Raw genomic sequence first — 26,240 nt, forward strand, 5'->3', positions numbered from 1 at the left:
TTTCTCATATTCATATTGAAGTTAATGAATGTAGACATATATATCTATCTAGATTCATTAACATTAATATAAATGTGAGAAATGCTAGAATGACTTACATTGTAAAACAGAAGAGGAAGTAGGATGAAACATGATGGATGCACATTGATAACAAGCATTGAGAATCTTCATTTTAACAGCGATTCATTTTTTCTAAAAAAAAATCATCGAAATATAGTGAACAGAAACTAGTACTCAGCAGTCAGCACCCCGCAAAAAAAAAAAAGAAACTAGTAGTACTCAGCAGTGAAGGCCTCGCTTAGATAAGACCATTAAGGCCTATCCACGTGGTGCCCCAAGAAGGATTGAGGCCACATGTGGATGGGCCGAGATACTGAGGCCCATTAAAACGAGGCCCGAACGGCTGAACATGGTCAATTTTCCCTCACTCGATGCGTGGAAGGCGTAATCCCAAATTACATTTCAAGCTGGAACTACTCGTATCCATCACCGGAAGGCGTATTTTGATAGTTACGCCTATCGAACGGAAAGACGGGACTAGTGCAGAAACAACCCAAACCCCTCGTCTCAGTCTCCCCAAGTGGCGGCGAGTCCTCGGACCAAACCAACCAGAGACGCGGAGATCGCCGGGATTTTTCTCCGATGAGCGGCGGCGGCGGCAGCAGCAGTGTCCGGCGACCCGTAGCCGCCGCCAGGAGCCGCTCAGGGCCAGAGCCGGACGCGCGCCGGGCGGCCGCCGCCGCCGCCGCCGCCGCCGCCGCAGCGCGGCGCCGTGGCCGCGGCGACCATGGCCCCCTGCGGCTCATGGAGGTGAGCCCACGGAACCTCCTCCTTGTAGGGACTGCTTCCGTCGCCCTCCTCGCCGTCGCCTTCGTGGTGTATACCGGCGTGTGGCAGGGTAAGGCGGATGGGGAGGTCGAGACGCCGCTGCGCAGGGTCGTGCGCTCCGTCACGCCGCTTGACGCGCCCAGGATGATGGATCTGCCTCAGGTGATGACCATTAAGTTCGTCGCATTGTTTCTTCAAGCCTCCAATGCTCTGTGAAATAGCTTTAGATTACAATCTCGCGCGGTTGTAGTCTATTAGTGCGCTTCTGCTTAATCTGCTGCAACAGTAGTAGTTAAGAACTTAATTGAATTGTGTAAAAATGCTAGGAGAATAACGGAATCGACCACTGCTTGTTTGGATTTTACAAGGGCTGCTTTATGTTTGAACCACATAGTGGATACGACTGGTTTGTCATAGGTAAAATGAATATGAATTGTGCATAGCCGCAAATGTCATTTGAGCTAGGAAAGACGACCTAAAATGTACCAGTTTCTGTTAAATATCCTCCTGTAAGCTAGTTCTGATTGATTTATACGTAACATCATGTTATTCCTTACTGTTGAGTTTGGATGGTAATTATGGTTAGCTTTCTGATGGCTCATAGTTGACTGTTTACAGTTCCAAGGAGATCACAAGGAAAGCTTGTATTGGGGTACCTACAGGCCGAATGTATATCTTGGAATTCGTGCAAGGTGCTTAACTTTGATCTTCCCCTTGATTCTTATAGCGTGCTAATTTAAGCAATTCAGTTCTCTTAGTCCACCATGGCATGCTAGAAATATGCAGGGAAGTTCATATTGCTAGCATCATATTTTTTTATGCTTTAAACACTTCTATGGAGTTTTGTTCCCATTTGCTTAGTCCATATGTGTCGAGAACAAAGATGTTGTTATATTTCCTGCTTGATTCCTTGAATGCGTATTGTTTTTGTTTCTGGTTTAGAATGTTGCCACCTTACCACCTCATAGTTGGAATTCTATTGCTGTATGATGATGATATGGTGGCACTCTCAACTTCTTGCTAATAGTATTTCTATTTCAGAACCCCGTTGTCTCTAATTGCTGGGATAATGTGGATTGGTGCAAAGAATGGGCAATACTTTCTTCGTCATGTTTGCCAAGATTCTGATGAGCTTAGCACATATGGGTGGACAGATCACAATGGGAGGGATTATGGACATCAAGTGTTGGTTGATCATGGCTTGTTGTTGACCACGAGTTTCCTGAAAGAGAAAGGAGAGGGTAGCGGTTATGGTGGAGATTGGGCAGTTCGATTGAATGCGAAGACTGATGGGTAAGTGTATATTTGTCAGTTACAAAACTGAAAAGTTTTTTTTACTGAAGAGATGTAAACAATTTTCCAGTTTTAAGTACAAGGTGAAAAGACCAATAAATTTTACTGGATTGACTTTTTCATTCCCTATTCACAAACCAGGATGATATTAACAATCATTTATTTGCTACCTATATAAAGTTACCAAAGGAACCAAAAGAAATTTATCCCATGTAGTTATACTTAATTTAGGCCAAGTTTAAGTGAAGACCAAGAAAGCACCACACACCTGTTTTTCTACATCGCGGATGAAGCAGGGAACTCAATCACTATGGATTCGCATATACCTTCGTCAAGAGGTCATGTTCTTTTGGCATCTGGATCCCGTGAGGAGATTGGTGATTGGAAAGTCTATTTGAGATCTGAGGTAGCATATTTCAGTATGCTCGTCACATTGTTGCTACTATTTTTTTATTTTTCTATTTTACTCGCTACTGGTATATAGCATTACAATTCCATATAAACTGATGTTAATATTGACATGTACAGAACTGTGTTTTTCTCGCAGGAAAATTTGGAAATTCACAGAGCTGGATTCAAATCAATTAGTATGCATAATCTAAGTGACCTAGTACAGCAAGCCCTTGCGACTAATGTATGTCTTAGCTCCTTACATTTACTTTTTTTTTGGGGGGGTCAAAAACAAGTCTCAGTTTTTTTTTATGAACTCAAGTTGCCATTTAGCTGCTCCTGTGTACCTTTCTAGGCAATGCAAAGTGGGAACCTTAACCTTCCAGACATGGCAGAAGATTCTTCAAATGTAATAGTATATCAGGTGTGTCAAAGATGAAAAAGAAAGTTATTCTGTCAATATGAGAATCCAATGAGTCAACGTACACCCAGATTTAAATAGTGTTCTCTTCCGGCATTGTGATCTATGCTCTCTCTCATCTTCACAGGTTTCCATGAAACGTTCTGCCGAAGTCGACATAGTCTTCTTGTCAGGGGCTGCCTCAGAAAACCCAATGATTGAAGAGCGCATTAACAGGCTAACAGGTGACTCTACTGCATAGCTCATACTGCATGGAGATAGGATATGTGATTTTCCTTTTGTTCTATTCATTTTGGGATGGCAATCATGCCATAGATACCATGTCCTCCATAATTTGGTATGCATAGGCTCTTGACCTTTTCTTTTGCTGCCTTGCATTTGGTATCCATTCCTTTTTTTTCCTCGCCTGCATCTTTTCCTTCTGTTGAACCTGAAATTCAGAGATGTTGAAAGCAATATTTCATCTTGCTTGTTGATTTTATATCACTAATGTTGCCAGGTCCTGTTCTGAGCACTCGTCTTGAATCAAAACAGAAGGATTTTGAAAAGAGATATGACCAAATTTTCAATGTAAATAATAAGGTGTGATCTCTTGGATGAGCTTTGTAGTTTTGACAATCTTCTTTTAGCAGTCTATACAGTTGTTTTCTTCTCATTATGCTCCTGTTCCTATGATTATATAAAATTGCTATTGCGTATAAATGATAGTGTCCTTGCCATTTTGTTCAAGTCTGTACACTTTTCATAGTTGAAAGAACCTTTCAAAGCTATTTTTTTTCCCCTGGAAGATAAGTAGTGTGACTGGCTGCATAATCAGAAGAAAGTTTGTGATGGAGCAGTTGATATTATTGTTTCACTGATGCAGATTAATCCCAAAGAATTATCTGTTGGTGTTGCTGCTTTATCAAATCTTCTTGGTGGAATTGGCTATTTCTATGGGCAGTCAAAAATTGCACTTCCAAAAGGTTTTACAGTAAGTTTTAGAGTGTTACCTGATAATTAGATCCTTTTCCTAATAGCTATTGCAGCTGAACTTTATGCTATCTGATTTAGTCCCCCCCCCCCTTCTTATTACTGTGCTATCTTTTGTAGATCTGATATAAATCCTAGGCGATTACACATCACACTCAAACAAAATCTAATGCTTCAAGAGTTTCCTTGCAGCAAAAAAATGGGGATAAATATATCCCATATTGGCCAGCTGCACTATATACAGCTGTGCCTAGTCGCTCATTCTTCCCAAGGGGATTTCTATGGGATGAGGGCTTCCATCAGTTAGTCATTTGGTAAGCATTTCATCGATCTTGATGTGTAGCGCAGGGCTTCTGCCACTATATCATCACTCGCTTTTTTTTTGAATCTGTGCTGGTATTATTGCTGCTTGTTTAACACATCCTTGATGGTGATGTATAGGCGCTGGGATGTGCATATATCGATGGATATAATTGGTCACTGGTTAGATCTAATAAATGCGGATGGATGGATTCCTCGGGAGCAAATATTAGGAGCTGAAGCTTTAAGGTGGTTCCCCTGGCGAGCAATGAACCATTGTCATATCTAGCTATGAGTTTAGAGTGTCAGTTCTTATATAATCTGTTTTTACATTTCTGCAGTAAAGTTCCTGAGGAATTTGTTCTGCAGTACCCTTCCAATGGAAATCCCCCAACCTTATTTCTTGCACTGCGTGGTGAGACAATGCTTTCTTCCTTGCTCTTCACTGTCATGACACATTAAATGCAGTATAGCAGTACTGTTGAGAATCAAAGTATCTAAATTATCTGACTTGAGTATATCTCAGAAAATCAAGTTACCACAAAAACATTATTTTGCACTGTTTTCAGTGCGTTTGTCTCAAATTTATAATATTGAGAATTTTCACGCTGTCTGCGATTTTGGTTTAGCACAACAAGGTTGCTACTGTATGGAAGTGCATAAACTGTGATCGAACATCCTATTGAGTTTAACTTGCCACTTTTTGGTACAGATTTGGCAAGTGGAATACATGCAAACCAGTTTTCAGATGAGGAATCTGAAAAGATATCCACTTTCCTTAAAAGGGCTTATGTAAGGCTGAACTCTTGGTTTCAGTGGTTCAATAGCACACAAACAGGTGAGTTAAGTTATGACATTTTATGGTCCATACTATTTATTAGGAACTTGGTAACCAATGATGCTTGATTGCTTGTGAATAACTGCAGACAGAATAACCTGCCCTCTTTCTGGCAAGTATGGAATTTGTATGGATTGGATCTTCACTTTAATTTAGGCCTATTATTATGTTAATTAATGTTCAGAAAATACATGCCTGAACACATGAACATGATGAGCCATTAATATCTTACTTTTCAATAAAAAAAAGGGTGATATTTTGGGGATGCATGCAGTCAGTGTATCTATTTATAGCTTTATAAATATTTTGATTGGATATACAAATATGACATGTTCACATTTTATGAATGGTTTGATTGGATAAAAGAGTACTATCATAAATTATAGTTTTATCATTTTTTAAGTGTACTATCATATTTGTGATTTGTGAATAGGATTGTGACCAGCAAAATTTTCTGGCCGTTTTGTCTTGCAGAAGCTACTAGTTTTTGCATCAGTTTTGGATGATGTTAGTCTTCAGATATCCCTGGCACTCTATATTTTACATACACTCAAGGCAGTGCATGCTATATGAAATAATAATTTTGATCGTCAACTTATTCAGTAGTCGTTGTTTCACTCATTTACTGTTCCTGGACGAGAGAGTTATGAACCCAAATTCCTGATTCTTTAGAAAGTAACTTTAATTCACTGCCACCCAAGAGGAACCATGCAATTGAGATGTTCAAACTTACTTAGCGAAGGGAATAACCTTCTGCTCCTGTGCTAAGCAAAATTTAGCTTAGTGTCATTGCAAACTATAGCCATCATTCCACATAGCTAGAAATTATGCAATTACTGTTATCTTTACCTTTTCCATCACCTTGTTGATTGTTTTTTTCCTTTTTGGCGGACATTGTTGATTGTTATGTCGCTGTACTTTCCATGTGTGGAATAACCAATATTTTTGTTTGTCATGCCAACTTTTTTCACCTTCGACTTATCTATCCTATATAGCTTCTTTGACTTTCAAACTTGTTTTTTTTAGGGAAATACGAAGGCACCTTTTATTGGCATGGAAGAGACAGCATGGCCACCAGGGAGTTGAATCCGAAGGTTTTGGAACACTTCATAGTTGCTTTCTTCCACAGACTAATTGGTCCCAAATAATAGCAAAAGAAATATGTTTTTGAGCTTTTGTCATGCCTACATTACAGTTTATGTTTTTGAGCTTTTGTCATGCCTACGCTACAGTTTCTTGCCTTGTCTTTCTATGTCATTTCTACTAACCGTTCACTCCTGATGTTGCTGACTACTCTACAGACTTTGACATCTGGTTTGGATGACTATCCACGGGCATCTCATCCTAATGATGAAGAGCGCCATGTTGACCTCCGGTGTTGGATGCTTTTAGCTACGAATTGTATGTGCTCAATTGCAGAGTTTCTTAAAACAGACAGCTCTCTTGAGAAGGTACTGCAGAGTGAATGGACTGTGCCTTATGCTTTGTCTCAGCCTTTGGTTCTCTTGAAAAAAATCTGTCTTGAACTTCTACAGGATTACTACAAGATGTCAAATCAACTTTCAGATTTTGGGATACTTAACAAGGTATTGCTCTGAGAGTTCTGACTGTTTCTTCTTGTTCTGAGCTTTTGTCCTTTTTAGGTCAGATAGATACTTAATCTGCATATCAATCCACCAATGGCTGCTACATTTTGGATATAATTAATGGCTTGATACTCCAACACTAACACTTGCGCCTATAACAATAATGGTTTCTTATATTAACATTTTACATACTAGACGAAGCTAATAGTTTTTGTTTTGTGCTTGGTTTTCTGTTTGTGATCATTGCAATATTATGGTTACATACTTATATATGCCATAAAGATAATAAACTTTGCATAAACGCCTGCTGTGTCAGGAAGTCTTACTTTTGATCAAACGTTCAAAAGATCATATAGCAACTAAAATGGTTTTTATCAATTGCCGCCAATCATTTTGTGTCACAGGAAGGGTTTTGATGGTCACATTTATCCTATAGTAATTTGAAAGTATTGGCATTTTTACAGATGCACTTGGATGATAAAACCGGTGCCTATTTCGACTATGGTAACCACACAGAAAAGGTCTCTCTTGCAGTTCCTCTCACTTGCCATCTTGCCTTTCGGACATGATTCATAACTTTCAAACTCTGATGACAATATTATTCTTACAGGTTCGATTGAGATGGTATGAAGTTAGAGAGAATGATGTTATGAGACGAGAGCTTTTGCGTGAAACATTACAACCCCCTCAGCTGCAATTAGTACCTCATGTCGGTTATGTCAGCATGTTCCCTTTCATGATGGGGGCCATTCCACCTGTATGCTCTTTACCTACATATACTTGTTCTCACTTTTACCAATCCAGTGATGCTCATCCCCTAAAGTATTAATTACCATTCAACTCTGTTCAGGAATCATGGGTTCTTGAGAAGCAGCTTGATCTTATATCAAATAGCTCTATCCTGTGGACAAATTACGGACTTCGGTCACTTTCTCGAACAAGGTATATATAAAGATAATAACTCATTTAACCTGAATCATGGGCAAAATTTCCTACTTGATCTCCAGCAACCTAAACTTGCATCAAGACGATTAGTTATGAAGCTGATACTTCTGGAATAAATGAGATATTTCATTTCATTTATTTATTTGAAAAGTGTAATTTCTTTAGAGGATCCAATACTCAATTGGTAAGACTTGTCCCGGGGGATGAAGTGGGTATAAGTCTGCATTGCCCCCAACACCTAAATGTTTATCGTTTGAGCTTGTTAATGAATTAAAATCAACATAACAATGTATACATAGCATTATTGTTTGGTCTTTTGGTTACTCTGATCTGAATTATCTGTTGTCCATGGTCCAGTTCAATATATATGAAGCGCAACACTGAGCATGATCCCCCATATTGGAGAGGTGCCATTTGGATAAACATGAACTACATGATTCTTTCAGGACTACACCACTATGCACATGGTAAACTCTATAACAGATGCTGCTAAACAACTATTCAGCTTTTGCCCTTCTGTAAATTTTACTGTTTGCACGATGATCTAATAACATTGTTCTGCTCTGAAGAGGATGGTCCATACAAGGACAGGGCAAAGGAACTGTATGATGAGCTAAGATCAAACCTGATCAGGTATATCCCTCTCTCTTCCCTAAGCTGAATAAAATAGTTAAATTGCAGCCTCTCTAATAGATTGCTGTTGCTACTTTTGTGCTTCTTACAGGAACATCGTGAAGAATTACCATGAAACTGGGTTCTTCTGGGAAAACTATGACCAGAAGAACAAAGGAAAGGGTAAGGGTGCGAGGTCCTTTACTGGATGGACTTCGCTTGTTGTTCTTATCATGGGCGAGTCCTACCCGACCCTACATAGGTAAGCGAATATTCCAACAGAGAAACAACACAACAAATCCCAATTGGAAATTTGGAATGGAAGACCTGAACATGATTTAGCTCGATTTTGACCCCAAAGAAAAACCCTCGGAAAAACTTTGATCGTGGGGGTTTTGAACAATAACCGGTGATTACTCCGTGCTGCATATATGGTTTGTGCCTTCTCGAGACAGTAGTTACGTAGCCAATGATAACATTTATCCTAGATTCTGTAACTAGTGTCTCGATAAACATTTTTTTTGGGGCTTTGAGATCCCTTTGGAGGAGCAAAGTATGCACTAGAATCGAGAGGTAATGAAATTCTAACGTAATCTGCCCATGTCTACGCGTTGTTGGCTTCTTGCTGCAGTCTGTAGCGTTGGCCTTGTGTTAAACAATTTTTATGTTAAGAAAAGAAACTTGATCACGGGGATTCAGGGAGCTGTAACCTGTAAGGTCCATCTACGGCTAATGGAGTAATAGCTCGGCACTAATACAGTTCTTACCGTTTCTGCCATGAAGAAGAGATGACTACCCAAATCTGTCCTGGTTCTCGTAGATCAATATTTGCCTGAGCCTTCGAGTGAACTTTGCTTGCTACTTCTGCAAGCATATGATCTCACTCTCTAATGCAAGCAAAGTACCGGAAGATCATCGTGATCGTACCGCAGCAGTAACAGCACGATCTTCTGTCATGAAAACGGATACTGCTAAAACAGTACAGATACGACAAACTCAATCCCTACCGCTCAAATCGGGACCAACGGTTCCCAAAATATACACCATCTGTCCCGATAAAAACTAAACTAGGTGGAGTCTACCTAGAACAATATAATTGTCTAGATTCATTATGCTAGATGGACTCGAGTAAGAACCTAGAATTGGATGAAACATTTATTAGTAATACTAATTTAGATAACCTAAGAACAGATGAGACATTTGTCCAGATTTGAATCTGCATAGTCTGTACATATTCGTAGTATTAGAAAATGTTTCACTCGATCCTAAGTTCTTATATTTTTGGTATAGTATGTCCAAATTCGTAATATTAAGAAATATCTCAGATTATAAGGTCCTGTTTAGTTCACAGCAAACTTTCTCCAAACTCCTTAACTTTTCATCACATCACATCACATACAAAACTTTCCTACTTACATAATCTCCCAACTTTTTTACCAAATTACCAACTTTCCCCAAACATCTTCCTAATTTTAGAAACTAAACACAACAATTCTTATATCTTAGGACTGGATGGGGCATCTGCATTTGTCTATGGCCTGGTTTAGTTACTAACTTTTTTTTTCAAACTTCCAACTTTTTCATCATATCAAAACTTTCCTACACACATAAACTTCCAACTTTTCCGTCATATCGTTTCAATTTCAACCAAACTTCCAATTTTAGCGTGAACTAAACATACTCTAGATTCAAATCTAGACATTCTGTACTAAGTTCTTATATTTTGGGGCGATTGATTTTCTTTTTAAAGAGAAAAAACAAGGAGAGAGAGGGAGGCGGAGACCCGTCACCATCGCACCACACATGGCGGACGGCGTCGCAACCACCGGAGCACAAGCTGCTGTTGCGACGCTACCAAATTCCCATCTCCACTAATAATAGCTGCGGCCACCGCCGCCGCCTTGGTCACCAAATCCGCCTACGGCGGCGCCGGCGGTGGGGGGCATCGTCATGGCGTCGCCTAGCAGCCGCGCGGTGGCCGTCGGCGGCGCGCTCCTCCTGCTCCTCGTCTTCGCCGTCCCAACCACCTTCCTCTACCTCACCTCCGCCCCCGCCGTCTCCTCCCCGAGCCTCCTCCTCAACCTCAAGCCGTTCGGCGCCCGGTGCGCGCCCGCCGCCGCCGCCGCCCCGCCGCTCAGGGTCTTCATGTACGACCTGCCACGGCGGTTCCACGTCGGCATGATGGACGCCTCCGCCTCGGGGTTCCCCGCGTGGCCGCCGTCGGCGGGCGGGATCAGGCGGCAGCACAGCGTGGAGTACTGGATGATGGCGTCGCTGCAGGGCGGGGGAGGTGGGGGGAACGGGTCGTCGGAGGAGGAGGAGGGGAGGGAGGCGGTGCGGGTGACGGATCCCGACGCGGCGGAGGCCTTCTTCGTGCCCTTCTTCTCGTCGCTCAGCTTCAACGTCCACGGCCGCAACATGACCGATCCAGAGACCGAGGCCGACCGCCTCCTCCAGGTGCAGTAAATCTCACACTTTTTCCTTTCAATTCAGCTGGTAATCCTGTTTGCAATGGCATGGCCTATGTTCTTGTAGAAATGCAAAGTCATGCCTACGAAATTTTGTGTTGTTCTGTCATGTCTTAATTTTTTGGAGTCATTTTGGTATGCACTGTGGATTGAGAGACTGCTGAAAGCAGCCAAATTTATCTGCTTCTCATAAAACTATGCTACATCATTCAATAGAACAGGCGAATTGTACTGGGGAAAAAAAATCAAGTAATCATTAAACAAAGAAGACGAGCACACCAAAGATGACATGTGGGTGCGATAAACTGTATAGCTTTGGAAAAATGCTCTCATTTAGTTGGTGTTACATCACCATCAACCTCGCTATTAGCAATAATGGTTTCTCCAAATTCTGATAAACCATAGAAAAATGCCGTCTACTCTTCTTTGCTCAGTAATCTGTTGTGTGGTGCGGCATTTCCTTTTCTGTCATGACAATATATCGATTTATTTCTATGATGTTTGACAATTAGCTACCCTGAGTTATGGTGAGTATCAGGAATTTGGTTGTTTTATATATGATGATCATTTATGACGAATTGGTATGCTTTGATCACCTCCTTAGACTTTTTCATGTTGCTGGTGTGCAGTATGCTGCCATATAATAGTGTCAATGTGCCCTAGTTCTACATAATATAAACTAACTTCATGGCATTATAATTACACTGATTTGTTTTAGTTTATTTTCTTGTAGGTTGAGCTTATGGAGATTTTATGGAAATCTAAATATTGGCAACGATCTGCAGGCCGTGATCATGTGATTCCCATGCATCACCCAAATGCTTTTAGGTTTTTGCGTGATATGGTGAATGCATCTATTCTTATAGTTGCAGACTTTGGAAGATACACAAAAGAATTGGCTTCCTTGAGGAAAGATGTTGTAGCTCCATATGTGCATGTTGTAGATTCCTTCCTTAACGATGATCCACCTGATCCATTTGATGCTCGTCCTACACTGCTTTTCTTTCGAGGGCGTACAGTCAGGAAAGATGTATGCAACTTAATTATTCCCTTCTCTGTGATCTATCATAATTTGCCTATTTAGCTCAGTGCTATTTTTGTTGAAACTGTTCTCGACATAAATAAATACCTAACTTTTGTGTTTCAAGAACATGACCTTTTTTGGGGCTCCTTTTTTTTTTCAGGAAGGGAAGATCCGTGCTAAACTTGCCAAGATTCTAAAAGGGAAGGATGGTGTGCGCTTTGAGGATAGCCTTGCAACAGGTGAAGGCATTAAAACAGTAAGGCCTTTGTCATTTGCACCTTACTTTTCTAATGTCATCTAAACGTATAGTGCCTTCTGCTATGGTTTGAACGTGCTAAGGTGATCTAAAGTCTTTCCTGTTGAGGTTTTCATAAGAGGGCATGACATTTAAAAATGGTTTACTCCTAACAGTCTACGGAAGGCATGCGATCATCAAAGTTTTGTCTCCATCCTGCTGGGGATACTCCTTCCTCGTGCCGACTGTTTGATGCAATTGTCAGTCATTGTGTTCCTGTGATTGTCAGCAGTCGGATTGAGCTCCCTTTCGAAGATGAGATTGATTACAGTGAGTTCTCCCTTTTCTTCTCAGTGGAAGAAGCTCTAAGACCTGATTATTTGCTCAACCAGCTCAGACAGATCCAGAAAACGAAGTGGGTTGAGATCTGGTCAAAGCTAAAAAATGTCTCTCATCACTATGAATTCCAGAATCCACCCAGGAAGGGTGATGCTGTGAACATGATATGGAGGCAGGTGAAGCACAAAGTCCCTGCAGTTAATCTTGCGATTCACAGGAATAGGAGATTAAAAATTCCAGACTGGTGGGGATGAACCTTGGTGAATTGTGTATATATTATCATATCGATGGGGCGACGGCTGAAGTGACATTTTTTGGGATGTATATGATGAAGTCATGCTGGTCATTCCTTGTGCACCATCAAAATCAAAATGGGTCCGAGTCTCATTCCACGCAGGTTTACTGACGCACTAACATTTTTGTCCCCTTTTTTTGTTCCTTCTATGACATCCTAACTATTTTTTTTCCTCTGATTTTTACGATATAGTGGAAGCAAATAAGTTGTATTAATGTTGTAGAGCAGATTTTCATCTGACAATACAAAGACACAAAGCACCTATGTTACATATCGGTCTATCGGATGTTGCAATGTATTCCCATTAGATACCACTCCTCTCTGTGATTGATACTTTTGTGTACCTTTTAGTTCTAGGAAGTTTCGTTATGTGTAAATATTTCGTCTCATAGCTTAATCATTTTGCTGGTTTTCGACTTCTGATGAGAACTCCTGCGGAAAGTTCTGATGAAACTTTTGTCAGGTTGTCGGGGTCATACACAGGTACACTTGTGTTTAAACAAACTTAAGTATCAAATCTAATCTGATGTTCTGGTTTAGTTTACTTTAGAAGGTGGGTAAAGGTTGTTGAAAAAATGGGGTGAAAGGAACGTTCCTCCGAGTCAGACCATCCTTGTTTAGTTGTTTATCTGCTTATCACATGGATCGACTTGCTGGAACATACCTAATATATATTTTTAGCTTGCACTGTAATTCCATTAATCTACTGCAAAATTGATCTATGTACTAAGCGCAAAACTTAAAGGGGAAGATCTTAGATCATTTTTAGTACCAGTAGAGACCAAGATATCGATAATCGTTCTGCTGATTATACCAAAATCTTTTATTATAATACTGGTCTTTTTTGTCCCAGTTTCTTGCGGTTTTGAGCAAAGAAAGGACTAAGATATGGAAATGCATGGGAGGTCGTGACCTAAAAGATAATCCCAACAAACCACTGACTTTTGCTGCTCTGTCTATGTGCATTTCTTGGTTGACAATCAAGAAGAACAGATACCATTTGCCACATCACAGAGATGAACAAAATATCTCAAAAAAAATGAATGTCTAACCCTGGCACTGGCAGAGTTCAACTTTCCACTTCTCCAGCTATGCTGATGAGCAGCAAGCAGTACACCAGCTCATGCAAATCCAAGCATTTACAACTATAATAATGCAAGATCAACACAAACGCACAAACCTGACATGAGCGTGACATTGCCTGGATGGCCGGATTAGAGCTGATGCATGCAATCACCAGTTCACTACTGGAACCCATGCAGAACAAGACAGCACAGCAAAGCACTCCTTTTCTGTCAATTCTTTCAAGCGACCGGTGGTTGGCTCTTGAGTCTTGATCCGTTTTTAGGGAATAATGTAAGTGATTAGTCCATCCAAAGGACAAACGAACAATACGATCACGAGGCCATGTGCTCGCCTACCAAACTTTGGCTGGTTTTAGTGCAATGAACATAATGACATCAACATAATTTCAAACCAAGTGTCCACCTGACCTGTTTTAGTTTAATTTCAATTCTTTGACATGAAAGAACACACCCTGACCAGAACAAAATGTAAGCACCAACAAGACAATAGGAGAGAAGACCAAGGTCAACAAATACAACCTTAACCGCTTCAGTTATCGCAGTTATCAGACTTCTTGAGCCTCTATGAATCGAGAAACCGCTTGACAGATGAGTCTAAGTTCTTTAAAACTATTCAATTTTTCTCACATAATTTACTCAAATTTCACCTTTTTTCATCCGTAACTGTTTTGTTATCACAGATATTGACAAAATTTTGTAACACATTGACAAGAGAATCCATATAGGAGATCATGATCATCCATCTCCTTTGTACTCAAGGCCCTGCTTAGTTCAGGGGTGAAAAGTTTTTACGTATCACATCGGATATACGGACACACATTTGAAGTATTAAACGTATTATGATAATAAAACAAATTATATATTCCACATGTAAATTGCGAGACGAATTTGTTAAGCCTAATTAATCCGTTATTAGCAAATATTTACTGTAGCACCATATTATCAAATCATGGCGCAATTAGACTTAAAAGATTCGTCTCGCAATTTACACACATCTGTGTAATTAGTTTTTTTCTATATTTAATACTCATGTGTCCAAATATTCGATGTAAAAGATGGAAATTTTTTTGTTTGGGAAATAAACCTTAGAGAGTGGAGATGGAGTGCCGGCCGAGCAAATCCGGACCGTACGATAAAGCGAGGATTAGTGGGGAGCATTAAAGCATCATCAAAACCACCCAGCGACTCATTCAAAACCACCCCCTCCAGCTCAGCGGATTAGCGACTCTAACACTAAGTCCATTTCGCCTCCTCCTCTCCCCTTCCCCTTCTCCTTCCCCTTCGCTTCCTCTTCTTCGCAGCAGTAGCAGCAACCTCCTCGACGTCGCGCTCGGGCTCGATCCCAACCGGAGAGGAGGATGGCGGCGGCGCCGCCGGGAGGGCAGGAGAAGGTGATCGCGGCGGCGCAGCACATCGTCAAGTCGCTCGCCAACTCCAAGAACGCCGCCGACGACATGATCCGGATACTCTCCGGGTTCGACGACCGCCTCACCTTCATGTCCGACCTCTTCCCGCCTCCCCCTCCCGCCGCCGCCGCCGTGAGGGAGCCCTCCGTCGTGGAGGAGGTGGAGGAGGAGGAGGCCGGCCCCGATGACGCGCGGGAGGACGAGGTGGAGGAGGCGGCGGAGTTGGTGGAGCGGTGGGATTCTCCGGAGGAGGGTGATAGGCTGGTGTTCGATTCGGCGAAGGACGCGGGGGATTACCTGGACGCGGCCGCCGTCCTCGTGGGGGCGCGCGGCGCGCGCGCGGAGGCGGCGCTGCAGGCGGCGATGGCGCGGCTGGAGGACGAGTTCCGCCACCTGCTGGCCCGCGGGATGTCGCCGCTCGCCGGGGAGGACCTGCACGCCTCCCTCCTCCGCCGCCTCTCGCTCACGGTGCCGTCCTTCGCCTCCTCCGCCTCTGACCTCGATTGCCCCTCCTTCGCCAGCCACGCCGGCGACGGGGACGAGTCCGGCGGCGCGGGCGGCAGGGCCTCCGTCTCCGACGAAGAGATCTCCCCGTACCTCATCTCCCCGGACACCGTCGGCGCCCTCAGGGGCATCGCGGACGTCATGCTGCGCGCAGGCTACGGGCCGGAGCTGTGCCAGGTCTACGGCGAGATGCGCCGCGACACGCTCATGGAGTGCCTCGCCGTGCTTGGCGTCGACAAGATGAGCCTGGAGGAGGTACAGCGCGTGGAATGGGGCGTCCTCGACGGCAAGATGAAGAAGTGGATCCAGGCGCTCAAGGTCGTCGTCAGGGGGCTTCTTGCTGAGGAGCGCCGCATCTGCAACCAGATCTTTGCCGCTGATGCCGAAGCCGAGGAGGATTGCTTCACTGAGGCAGCCAAGGGGTGTGTCCTGCAGCTGCTCAACTTTGGTGACGCAATTGCAATCGGGAAGAGATCGTCCGAGAAGCTGTTCCGCATTCTTGGCATGTATGAGGCGCTGGATGAGGTGTTGCCGGAGCTCGAGGGCTTGTTCTCAGGTGATGCAAGGGATTTCATCAAGGAAGAGGCTGTGGGGATACTCATGAGGCTTGGGGATGCGGTGCGTGGCACCGTTGCAGAGTTTGCAAATGCAATACAGGGGGAGACATCTCGGAGAGCGTTGCCCGGTGGGGAGATTCACCCACTCACGCGGTATGTCATGAACTATGTCCGACTGCTTGCAGACTATAGCCGCTCACTGAACCAACTTCTCGAGGACTGGGATACTGAGCTAGAAAATGGAGGTGACAACGTGAATATGACTCCACTGGGGCAGTGTGTGCTCATACTGATCACACATCTACAGGCCAAGATCGAGGAGAAATCAAAGCTGTATGAGGATGAGGCACTTCAGAACATATTTTTGATGAACAATCTGCTGTACATTGTACAGAAGGTGAAGGATTCAGAGCTCAAGACCTTGCTTGGCGATAATTGGATCCGCCAGCGTCGTGGTCAGATAAGACGGTACTCTACAGGGTACCTTAGGTCCTCATGGACGAGGGTATTAGCTTGTCTGAGAGATGATGGATTGCCACAGACAATGGGTTCATCAAGTGCACTCAAGGCTTCACTCAAGGAAAGGTTCAAGAACTTTAACTTGGCATTCGAGGAGTTATACAAGACACAGACAACATGGAAGGTTGTGGACCCTCAATTAAGAGAGGAGTTGAAGATTTCAATCTCAGAGAAAGTCCTTCCAGCATATCGTTCTTTTGTTGGAAGGTTCCGAGGTCAGCTAGAGGGTGGAAGGAATTCCGCAAGGTATATAAAGTACAACCCTGAAGATTTGGAGAATCAGGTCTCAGATTTTTTTGAAGGCAGAAGACCAAATGCTTGATCGATTAGTCATGTTTGATGGTTAAGGTGAGTACTAAACCCCTGATTGCACTTCCATAGAGTTTTATAGATTACTATAAGGTGTTGCAGTCAAGATCTTTTTGCTTGTATGTTGTTAAAGTTAATCTGGGAGTTAGTTTTGCAAGAACATAGTGATGCACTGCACATCAAATTAGCCTTTGGAATGTATGCTGCTACAACTTGAAATGTTCGATGAGATCTTGTCCTCATATTGTTAACGATTGAATTACTGCAGGCATATGTGCTATCTTTTTAGTTAATTTAATCAAGCAATGATCTATTGATCTGAGGAACTCTTGAACTACCAATCTGAATGATGGGCTTTTTAATGTCTCATGTGAACCATGGTTGGTTATGCTTCTTAATCTGCAACCTTGATTTATATAACTGTATATCATCATAAACATATTTAAAATGGCTCTTAAACAACAACCTTTTTTGAACCAGAAGTATAGATTCCATATACAGTTTTTTTGGAGAATATGATTTTAACTGAAAACCAGAGTTTAAGATATCTAACACCGTGGGTTGGCTTTAACATGCTATGTTGTCCTTTATAGGCAAATTGTTGACATGTTAATAGTAGCAGAAAAAAAAATATTCCAATTTTGTTAGTTTTTGCTTGCCAATTTGTAGGAGAAACTTTTATAGGCATGTTTTTTTTTTCCTTGAAAAATATGCTCACCAACCTGATCACTTTTCTGTTTAGGGATGTTTATATCAATGATTTTAGTTACAACTCCCTCGTGAATTTCATTGGTGGCGCTATATTGGTAGCTTGATCTGCAAAGACCTTTGATAATCCGAAGATGGAAAGAAAAATCAGTTTTGCCTGTAGAAGAAGCAGTGTGAACTGCAAGCAAACAGAATTTTTTGGTATTGCGAAGCAATCGGAATTGGATACCTAGCTTTTGATCTATCAAGGTGCTGACTATATCAAGGTTCGACATGAAATTTAGGACACTGGACACTACCATGAGCTGTGTAATTCTTACATTTTTTTCTCATCTTTTGTTGATTGTAACATCTCGTGACTTGTTTGACATCGAAAGAATGGTTGGTGCTTGGCATTTTTTATGTACAATTCATACCAGTAGTTGTATCAATACAGCCATTTGTTATGTGCAGTATAGTTTGTTGCTGATAAAAAAGGAGACCATAGTAAATTACTACATTGCTCCTATCATCATGTACTTGTCAATCTCTGATCATGAAGTGGTGTTGCAATTTCATTATACCTTCTGCTACGACTCCTAATCCATCAATTCATGAACTGATGTAATCGGGTGCAGTTTTCATCAATTATTATTGGTATCTTGTCTTCTGTTGCCTTCATGATACAAATGAGCAGGAATTTTGCTGGCATTGTCAGAGTCTCATTCCAGATTTCCAGGTGCGTCTTTTTAAAACATGAATAGAACCTTGGTGTTCCACATGTGGAAGCATTATGATAAGCTAGCTATGCATTAGTCACATTGTAACACAAACAAACTAAGGTGATCTTTCTAGAGGGTAAAAGGAGGAAATTGCAAAGAAAGAAACATCACATACTACACAAAAGGACCGGATCGAAAGTATGAAGTGATAAAAAAGAAACCTGATTTAATTTGGACTAATGAAAATGTTTTGGTTTTCAGACCCTGCTGTTCTGAGGTAGAGGGAAAACGCCATTGAAGAAGTCCCCAAAGTAGCCAGGCGGCTCGTACACCAGCTTGGCGATTATGTCTCTGAGAGTGATGAGCCCATCCAGGTTGCCTTGCTCGTCCACGACGTAGATCCTCTGCCTCTTCTCTGCATCCAGCTTGAAGATGATCTCCTTTATGCTCTCCTCCTTCTTGCAGGTCACGATGTTCATCTGCTTCTCGCCTGAACTCTGCCTCGCATTCGCGATGAACTCTTGCGCCGTCAGCGTCCTGCAAATTTGCAATTCGATTGATTCTGTCAACATTTTTTTCCCCAAGAAGACCGAAGGAGACCATCCAAATGTATTAAGATAGATAAAAGTAAAAAAAAAAAAAAAACACGACAAAAAGCACATCCAAGAACCATGCGTTAACCACATAAGCACAAATCACTGAGAGTGAAGTCTAGCACCAAAACGACTTCTGCTATGCGTGACCGGTCGCCGCCGAGCCTACGACAACACCATAAAGACGAGACTCCGAAAACGAGGAGATGCAGATGTTTTTGAGGGGGGGTTTGGTTTTTGACCTGTAGTCCCTGTTGGCGTCAGAGGAGGCGAGGAGATGCTTGACGTCCTTGATCATGATGCTGCCGGTGGGCTTGCCGGCGTGGTCGACGACGGGGATGCCGCCGACGCCGCGCTTGCGCATGAGGCGGAATGCCTTGAGCGCCGGCTCGTCGTGGCGGACCTTGACGAGGCGGCTGGGGCGTATCATGGGGAGGCCGAGCTCGGTGAGCGACTTGGCGCCCCAGTCCTCGAACCAGTGGAGCCCCGCGCACTCGGCGAGCATGTGCACCACGGCGGCCTGCGTGATGACGTTGCTGATGGTGCCCTCGCCGATGTCCACCACGGGGAGGCTCTTCATCCGGTACTTGGACAGCAGCAGCAGCATCGTCAGGAACGTGTCCGAGCTCTGCAGTGCCAGGAATGGCGCCCACCGGAACGACCCGGAGATGTCCTTCACCTTCGTCTTGTTGAACAGGTCCGACGACGGCAGCGCGCCGAACGCCTCCGCGACCGCCCCCTCCGCCGACTGCTGCTGGTCGGGCGCCCTCGCGGCGGCGGCGCCCTCAAGCGCGACGGTGCCGAGCTTGGCCGCCAGCTCGTCGGCGCCGAGGTCGTCGGCCCTGGCGGCGGCGGCCTCGGACTGGTGGAGCAGCCAGACGGCGATGCCGGCGAACTCGACGACGCCGATGTAGCGGTCGATCCAGCTGGCGTCGTCGGGGGCGTCGACGTTGCGGACGGGGGCGGTGATGATCCGGTGGCGCGACAGGATGTCGACGGCCTCGGCGAGCGTGGCGTCGGAGGGGATCTCGACCACCTGCGCGCCGTCGAACGTGTGCGGGAACGACGCCACCGGGATGGCATCGAAGCAGCTGTTGAGCCGGTCCCGGTCGCTCAGCTGCGGCTGGTCCAGGCTGTCCCAGATGTCCTCCACCCTCATCCCGATCTCCGCCTCCGGGCTCCACCGTGCGCTCCCCAGCGGGCTCTCCACCACCCTCTCCTCCCCCCGCCATTGCTCCTCCTTCGTCCTCACCTCCCTCCTCGCCTGCATCCCTGATACCTCCTCCTCCTCCACACACGCGCAATGCTTCCTTCTTCTTCCGAGGCGCCACCGCGATCTCAGCTATGTCCTTCCTCTCCAATGGCTTCGCGCGTGACAAGTGTTTCGCGCGCCGGGACTCTCGCTCTCGCACTCGCCGGAGACGACGATTGCTTTCCAGATGGGCTCAATTCCACCGGTGGGCTGGGCCGGGAGATATTTTCCTCCTGGATCCTTTCGCAAGTAACACGCGTCGGGTTTACACTTCACTGACAGGTGGGGCCGGATCGACCCGGGCCCACGTGTCAGCGTCTCCGGTAGAGCGGTGCGATCCCCCCCCCCCCCCCCCCCCCCTACAACTACCAATCTCCACGCCCACCTCCTCCTCCTCCGTCCTCCTCTCTCTCCCCAAATCGAACATCGAGAGAGAGAGGTCTAAAACCCTAACCCCCGAATCGAATCTCGTCGGAAGCCGCCGCCGACGACGACGCCCGCGACGCCATGGACATGGGAGCGATGAGCGATCCGGAGAGGATGTTCTTCTTCGACCTGGCATGCCAGAACGCCAAGGTCACCTACGAACAGAACCCGCACGACGCCGACGTAAGCCCCTTCCTCGCCTCGAGCCTTTTTGAGACTCTGCTTGATTGCTTGCTTGCTTTTCCTGATGGTTTGGGTTGCTTCTGATTGGATGCGACGCGACGCGATCCGATCTGATGGTGGGTTTGTCTTTGTTGTTCTTCGTCGCAGAATCTCACGCGGTGGGGAGGCGCGCTGCTCGAGCTCTCGCAGATGCGGAACGGCCCCGAGAGCCTCAAGTGCCTAGAAGGTATACCGTGAGATCTCGAAACTTGGTTGTGCGGATTATTCGGTGATTTGGACTGTTTACTTGTAGAGATGTTGGAGTTGATGCTTCCTAGGGGCTATTGTAACCAATGGGATTGAGATTTCTGTGTGTGTTATTCAGCATTAATGGATTCGGTTGGTCTGGAAGGGCCAAATCTTTGCAAATCGTGTTCTACAAGTCAAGCTAATACTTAGCAATTAGATTGACTTTTGTTCTCATGATAATTGAAAAGCTCAAACCTAATATATTGTTTGCTTAAAGTAAAAGGTACAATGTTCTTAAAGGAAAATTTGTCATGCTGTTTTATTAACAATAAGAAAAGGATAAAATCCTGCTGGTATGACATGGGAAGGTAATCACAACTTGTTCTGCCTAGTTTAGTGACTGGATAACTGTTCTACCCACGGTTATGTGGTTTTTCATTTCAGTACCTCAAACATTTAGGGCACTTGTAGGTGGTGCATTCAATTTCATTATATGCAGTTTAGGAACCGCTACTGTTTTCTGATGGTGCTTGTCTATCCATTCATGAGTTTAGACAACTTTGCATGTTTGATGTTTTCCTTTTTAAGGTATTATTTGGGCTGAAAAAAAGAAGATGATGACGGGATTCATCAAAATCATTCAATAATCCAGCAGTGCACTACACATCAGATGTTTAATGAGAAGAACGCTATTCTTCACCCAATTGTTCAGACTGAACAGTTTTTCCTGGGCCTACTGACATAATTTTATCAAGTTATATGTAAATGCTGGGAGCTGTTTGTTTGCTTGATGTATTTTGTTGATTCTTTGTTAAAGTTAAGAGTATGATCACATTTTAGCTAGGAAGTAGGATAATATGGTGGGTGCATAATCAAGTGTTGGAATGGAAAGCAATTGATTGTTCTTTTGCCGTCTGGGCTATTCAATTGAAGTAACAGTACTTTGTTGGTGGCTTAACATGCACATGTGTTATGAGTTTTGTTGTACATTAATTTGTGTATTTTGATGTCAGTAGAAGTTACTCAATTTGTTCAAATTGAAGTATACTGATCCAGTTAATTTTGTTTATAGATGCGGAATCCAAGCTGGAGGAAGCACTGAAAATTGATCCCATGAAGGCGGATGCGCTTTGGTGCTTGGGAAATGCACAGACCTCTCATGGATTCTTCACTTCAGACACTGTCAAGGCCAATGAATTCTTTGAAAAGGCAACCCAGTGTTTCCAGAAGGCTGTTGATGTGGTATGTGTAGTTTGCTAGTATGCTTCCGCAAACACATTTCCTTGTTCCATGGTGGAGGCTGACCTGCAGTCCTGAAGTTGTGTGGCCTAAAACCGTCACAGGAGCCTCCTGATGTTCTTTTGCTGTAAAATAAGTGCCTTTTGTTTATCTGGAAACTAATGTGCAGTCCTGTTTCTTGTAGGAACCTGCGAATGATCTTTACAGGAAGTCATTGGATTTGTCATCCAAGGTGCTGACAACACTTTATGTTTAGCACTATTTGTGCGATCTTTGTTACAATAATGCTACCATTGGTTTATACGCTGCAAATAGAACATTTGAGGTCTCTAGGTTCCAAGTTCTGAGGCAGTATATGAATCCCCTTTTTAAGTTAATAACTCTGATTACAGCAAGTTCTGACTACACCTTTCAAAGGATTTCATAATCCTAACTGCTTCACATCTTAACCTTGTACTCCCTCCAGTCATGACAGATTGACGCCCTATAATACATGCAGATGTTATGTTAAGAAGTGCTTGTATCATACTGTACTTACACTATTTGTTTCAAATCTCAGGCGCCAGAACTGCACATGGAGATTCACAGGCAAATGGCATCTCAGGCTTCACAAGCTGCATCCTCAACCTCGAATACAAGGGTATTCTGTCTTAACATTGCAGGACTTTACTCTCTTACCTGTCAGAAATAAGAATTGCACAGCTACTCTTTTTTCTTCCAAAATTTATATGGCTATCAATTTTTGTTATGTTTGCCGCCTATTTTCGAATCTTGCATGCATCTTCTTAATAAGCATTTTTCAGTAGGCAAATTAGTAAATTATTATTTTTACTTCCTAATGTACCTGTTTTGGGTTGGCTACACTTACATTGGTATGTGCTCTTTAGAGATGAATGTAAGTTGGAGATTTTCTTCCTGAGCATATATTGGCTTTGTTACTATTTCTCAAATAACAAAGACGATAATCTGTATTGTGGAAAATAGAGCAGCCCACCCCACATACAATTGTGAACTGGATATACTATGGTTATTATTAACTAGTAGAATAAGGTAACAGTAGTAGGGAGGCAGTACAAATTGATTTGGCGCGTCATTACTGTTGTGAGCAATTGAGCCAATCTATCTGCAAGGATCTCAGTAACTCTTTGTGTTGGATATATCTGTGTTGGTACTTACTACCTTGTTGAGTTGTTGGCCTATACACATCTCATTGTAGTCATTTGCTAGAAAGTTGAAAATTAGTCCCTGGGCTCTATTCTGACAACCTGCATAATCAATTGTGTACTCGGAGCATAAAGCTTTGACTCTAAGCGTTTTCAGTTTTAGCCATAAGTTGATATAGTAGTTTGGTTCAATATACTCCCAAGTAATATGATCTTACTTATATTGATTTGATTATATTGATCTGATCCCAGAAGATTTGGCATAATTTTCACATGGTAGATTTTAAAATATATGTAGACAATGATCCTACATTTTCCATCCCTGCAAAGAACCCATACCCAAGTCAGGCTCGTGATTCTGAAATCCTTTGGGTATATGAGTATATTTTCTGATGAAAACTGCTAGCTGACTTTGATTTTTAACGTTATTCTGTAGCATGTATAACTGTTGCCTGATCCCCCTATCTTTCCCTTATCCAAACTGATAACGTGGTGGTTTGCAGCAATCAAGGAAGAAGAAGAAGGATAGCGACTTCTGGTATGATGTCTTCGGGTGGGTGGTTCTTGGGGTTGGCATGGTTGTCTGGGTGGGTCTTGCCAAATCTAATGCCCCGCCCCAAGCTCCTAGGTGAGGTGGGTCGTCTTCCAACACTACCTGCAGAAGGCAGCGTGCCTATGTTAGGTGCCTCAGACTTCAAATCTTGCTAGTGGCTAGTTAATCATGGAGAGGAACTGGTATTTCCATGTTACAGTTTGGTCAGATTTTCAATGCCTGATATCCTTTTCCAGCTTTGATGAGGTTTAGATGAGTCATAAATCAACACTTATTGATACTTGTTTATCCCGGTATTGTTTTGAGGCAAAAACTATTATTACTATGTTTTGATCGTTTTATCAATGCTATCTGCATTATATATACTGCCACACTGGGTGCTATTGTATGGTGAACGGCATCCTTTCTTTATTAAGCACATAATGCTCAGCTGTTGTCTGAATCCCAGAATTGAACCTGTGTAATCAGCACACTGTCTGGTTGTGGTTTTGTTGGGAACATCGTTTTCCTTGAATCATTACCCCTGATTGTTTTACGCCAAAAATATGTGCGATCTATTATCATGTCATCTCTTTTCGGAGTTTGTCGGAATCCTGTTGGCAGGCACGATGTAGGGCTGTCATCTTACCTGCACTCCAAAAGCATTGCCAGGATCTACTCTGGTAGACCTGGCGTGCCTCACAGCTGCACCCTATGCCGCTCCATGAGCGCACTGGTTTAACTTGGGCCCTGCTTATAACAATTCTCCCAGTCTCGATGGAACATGTAAAATCATCAGCCTTAGCTTACAAGCAAAATTCCGACCGGACTAACGGAGCCTTATTTTGATTACTTGAATTAAGCTGCTTCTTGACTGGTAATTAAGCTATAAATAGGATATATATGGAATAATCATTCGTAATATGTTTCGGAAGTACTGCATTTGGATACCTGTCAAAAACGGCTTATATTCAAGGACAGATGAACTTAATCCATCTTCTCGTAGTATTGTATTTCTGGACAGATGGAGTACGATAATCCAGCATGAATTTTGCAGGGAGGAAGAGGAACACATCAGTGTGCCTGTGGGGTAGACATAACTTCAGGGTCATTGACTCTGTGCTCTCTTCGGTCTCAGAACCGGTTCTAGAGTTCATCCTTTCGGAGGGCCGGTTGTGGTCGTTAGCGGCCGTCGCTTTCTTTGGGGAATTGTTGGGAGCGTAGAGTGACTCTGCCCCCTCCCGCTGTTTGGAGTAGAGTTGCCGTCGTATCGAGTTTTTTTTTACTTTCCTTGTTTTTTTTTGTCTCTGTTTTTCTTCCTTCCTTAGCGTAAGCCGGTCTGGCTGAGTGCGTCGTGTAAAAAACTCTATTTTTCTAATATATTGACGTGCAATCCTTTTACGCATTCGCGAAAAAAGTGTGGGGAAACATCGGCCAGCAGTTACTGTTGGAGGTCTCCTTTGTTGTGCAAGTGATTGGCAACGGTTGCTTGCATCTGAAAACCCGTCCACCACCACCACCACCACGACCACGTTGTAGAAGGCAGGCAGCAGTAATAGCAGCGGTACGATGTGTCTTGTGTGCGCGTGTGCGGGCGCCGTTTCCTGCGAGATGAAGAAAAGCTAACAACAGTCCATCCGTTTCGGCCCCATCCATCCGATCCATCCATCATGGATCCCCGTCTCAGCCTCCGGGCCCGTGTTTGTGATGGCCCGGCCGTACCTATGTCAGAACTAGTGAGGTAGTGAGGGGTAGTAGTCCTAAAGTATGTATATAACATTTAACGTCCAAATTCTCTTTTTCCTGTCAAAAAGAAAACATTTAACATCCAAATTTGTTATAAAATATAACAACTTATTCGATCTTTTTTTCCTCAACCAAATATAACTTTCTATACACACTTTCTCGACGTATCATCTATTCTCAACCAATCATATTTCGGAGGTAGTAGATATTATGAGAACAGCCGATTAGAATATAGAGAAACAAAAAATATCCGATTTCTACATACCAGCACTAGTTTATTTTATAAGAGTGTGTTCGTTAATAGAGAGGATTAGTTCCTTATTTTCCTTCCATGCATCCTAAATTGTTAAATGATATATTTTTTAAAAAAATTCTATAGAACATTGCTTTGAAAAGTCATATTAATATATTTTAAGTTTAATATAATTAATACTCAACTAATTTACGTATCTCCTCAATATTCTTATTTTCCTTCCCTAAAAACTCCCTAAATTATGTAACTACATATTCTTATAATCAATCTAAACTCTGTCAGAAACTCAT

At 43.3% G+C, this 26,240-nt stretch overlaps 5 protein-coding genes across 5 annotated transcripts; 4 read left to right on the forward strand and 1 right to left on the reverse strand.

Annotated features, from left to right (window-relative positions):
* The first annotated feature begins 536 nt into the window (after nucleotides 1–536).
* On the forward strand, nucleotides 537–8,874 carry LOC127775522 (alpha-glucosidase 2-like). Its single transcript, XM_052301776.1, has 22 exons — nucleotides 537–990; nucleotides 1,447–1,520; nucleotides 1,870–2,121; nucleotides 2,353–2,527; nucleotides 2,669–2,755; nucleotides 2,867–2,935; nucleotides 3,060–3,156; nucleotides 3,432–3,514; nucleotides 3,798–3,905; nucleotides 4,097–4,218; nucleotides 4,346–4,453; nucleotides 4,546–4,619; nucleotides 4,917–5,042; nucleotides 6,069–6,136; nucleotides 6,344–6,493; nucleotides 6,578–6,628; nucleotides 7,093–7,149; nucleotides 7,239–7,385; nucleotides 7,479–7,570; nucleotides 7,931–8,040; nucleotides 8,143–8,206; nucleotides 8,298–8,874. Exons 1-22 carry the CDS (start codon nucleotides 643–645, stop codon nucleotides 8,449–8,451), a joined length of 2,616 nt encoding a protein of 871 aa, XP_052157736.1. The 5' UTR covers nucleotides 537–642; the 3' UTR covers nucleotides 8,452–8,874.
* A 762-nt stretch (nucleotides 8,875–9,636) lies between these two features.
* Nucleotides 9,637–12,860, forward strand: LOC127775533 (probable arabinosyltransferase ARAD1). Its single transcript, XM_052301787.1, has 4 exons — nucleotides 9,637–10,642; nucleotides 11,387–11,683; nucleotides 11,838–11,933; nucleotides 12,089–12,860. The coding sequence occupies exons 1-4, from the start codon at nucleotides 10,136–10,138 to the stop codon at nucleotides 12,503–12,505; spliced, it is 1,317 nt and encodes a 438-aa protein (XP_052157747.1). The 5' UTR covers nucleotides 9,637–10,135; the 3' UTR covers nucleotides 12,506–12,860.
* A 1,979-nt stretch (nucleotides 12,861–14,839) lies between these two features.
* Nucleotides 14,840–18,142, forward strand: LOC127767407 (exocyst complex component EXO70B1-like). The gene is made up of 2 exons (XM_052292744.1): nucleotides 14,840–16,965; nucleotides 17,669–18,142. The coding sequence occupies exon 1, from the start codon at nucleotides 14,990–14,992 to the stop codon at nucleotides 16,937–16,939; it is 1,950 nt and encodes a 649-aa protein (XP_052148704.1). The 5' UTR covers nucleotides 14,840–14,989; the 3' UTR covers nucleotides 16,940–16,965; nucleotides 17,669–18,142.
* Nucleotides 18,143–18,277: 135 nt separating this feature from the next.
* LOC127767417 (SNF1-related protein kinase regulatory subunit gamma-1-like) lies at nucleotides 18,278–20,515 on the reverse strand. The gene is made up of 2 exons (XM_052292757.1): nucleotides 19,171–20,515; nucleotides 18,278–18,872 (listed from the first exon to the last, which is right to left on the reverse strand). The coding sequence occupies exons 1-2, from the start codon at nucleotides 20,196–20,198 to the stop codon at nucleotides 18,593–18,595; spliced, it is 1,308 nt and encodes a 435-aa protein (XP_052148717.1). The 5' UTR covers nucleotides 20,199–20,515; the 3' UTR covers nucleotides 18,278–18,592.
* A 36-nt stretch (nucleotides 20,516–20,551) lies between these two features.
* Nucleotides 20,552–24,414, forward strand: LOC127767425 (probable mitochondrial import receptor subunit TOM20). The gene is made up of 6 exons (XM_052292766.1): nucleotides 20,552–20,789; nucleotides 20,937–21,015; nucleotides 22,090–22,259; nucleotides 22,441–22,488; nucleotides 22,816–22,896; nucleotides 23,923–24,414. Exons 1-6 carry the CDS (start codon nucleotides 20,688–20,690, stop codon nucleotides 24,049–24,051), a joined length of 609 nt encoding a protein of 202 aa, XP_052148726.1. The 5' UTR covers nucleotides 20,552–20,687; the 3' UTR covers nucleotides 24,052–24,414.
* Nucleotides 24,415–26,240: the final 1,826 nt, after the last annotated feature.

The sequence above is a fragment of the Oryza glaberrima genome, chromosome 1 (genome assembly GCF_000147395.1).
Source record: "Oryza glaberrima chromosome 1, OglaRS2, whole genome shotgun sequence".
Lineage (NCBI taxonomy): Eukaryota > Viridiplantae > Streptophyta > Magnoliopsida > Poales > Poaceae > Oryza > Oryza glaberrima.

What these genes read in the sequence shown, in the direction of transcription:
- LOC127775522 (XM_052301776.1), top strand. Translation starts at nt 643, where the DNA reads ATGAGCGGCGGCGGCGGCAGCAGCAGTGTCCGGCGACCCGTAGCCGCC. An exon ending in GGATGATGGATCTGCCTCAG is followed by an intron (nt 991 to 1,446) that starts GTGATGACCATT and finishes GACTGTTTACAG; the next exon opens with TTCCAAGGAGATCACAAGGA. An exon ending in TGATGGGGGCCATTCCACCT is followed by an intron (nt 7,386 to 7,478) that starts GTATGCTCTTTA and finishes AACTCTGTTCAG; the next exon opens with GAATCATGGGTTCTTGAGAA.
- LOC127775533 (XM_052301787.1), top strand. Translation starts at nt 10,136, where the DNA reads ATGGCGTCGCCTAGCAGCCGCGCGGTGGCCGTCGGCGGCGCGCTCCTC. An exon ending in AGGCCGACCGCCTCCTCCAG is followed by an intron (nt 10,643 to 11,386) that starts GTGCAGTAAATC and finishes ATTTTCTTGTAG; the next exon opens with GTTGAGCTTATGGAGATTTT. An exon ending in GGCGTACAGTCAGGAAAGAT is followed by an intron (nt 11,684 to 11,837) that starts GTATGCAACTTA and finishes TTTTTTTTTCAG; the next exon opens with GAAGGGAAGATCCGTGCTAA.
- LOC127767407 (XM_052292744.1), top strand. Translation starts at nt 14,990, where the DNA reads ATGGCGGCGGCGCCGCCGGGAGGGCAGGAGAAGGTGATCGCGGCGGCG.
- LOC127767417 (XM_052292757.1), bottom strand. Translation starts at nt 20,198, where the DNA reads ATGCAGGCGAGGAGGGAGGTGAGGACGAAGGAGGAGCAATGGCGGGGG. An exon ending in GACGCCAACAGGGACTACAG is followed by an intron (nt 18,873 to 19,170) that starts GTCAAAAACCAA and finishes GCAAATTTGCAG; the next exon opens with GACGCTGACGGCGCAAGAGT.
- LOC127767425 (XM_052292766.1), top strand. Translation starts at nt 20,688, where the DNA reads ATGGACATGGGAGCGATGAGCGATCCGGAGAGGATGTTCTTCTTCGAC. An exon ending in TCCAGAAGGCTGTTGATGTG is followed by an intron (nt 22,260 to 22,440) that starts GTATGTGTAGTT and finishes TGTTTCTTGTAG; the next exon opens with GAACCTGCGAATGATCTTTA. An exon ending in CATTGGATTTGTCATCCAAG is followed by an intron (nt 22,489 to 22,815) that starts GTGCTGACAACA and finishes TTCAAATCTCAG; the next exon opens with GCGCCAGAACTGCACATGGA.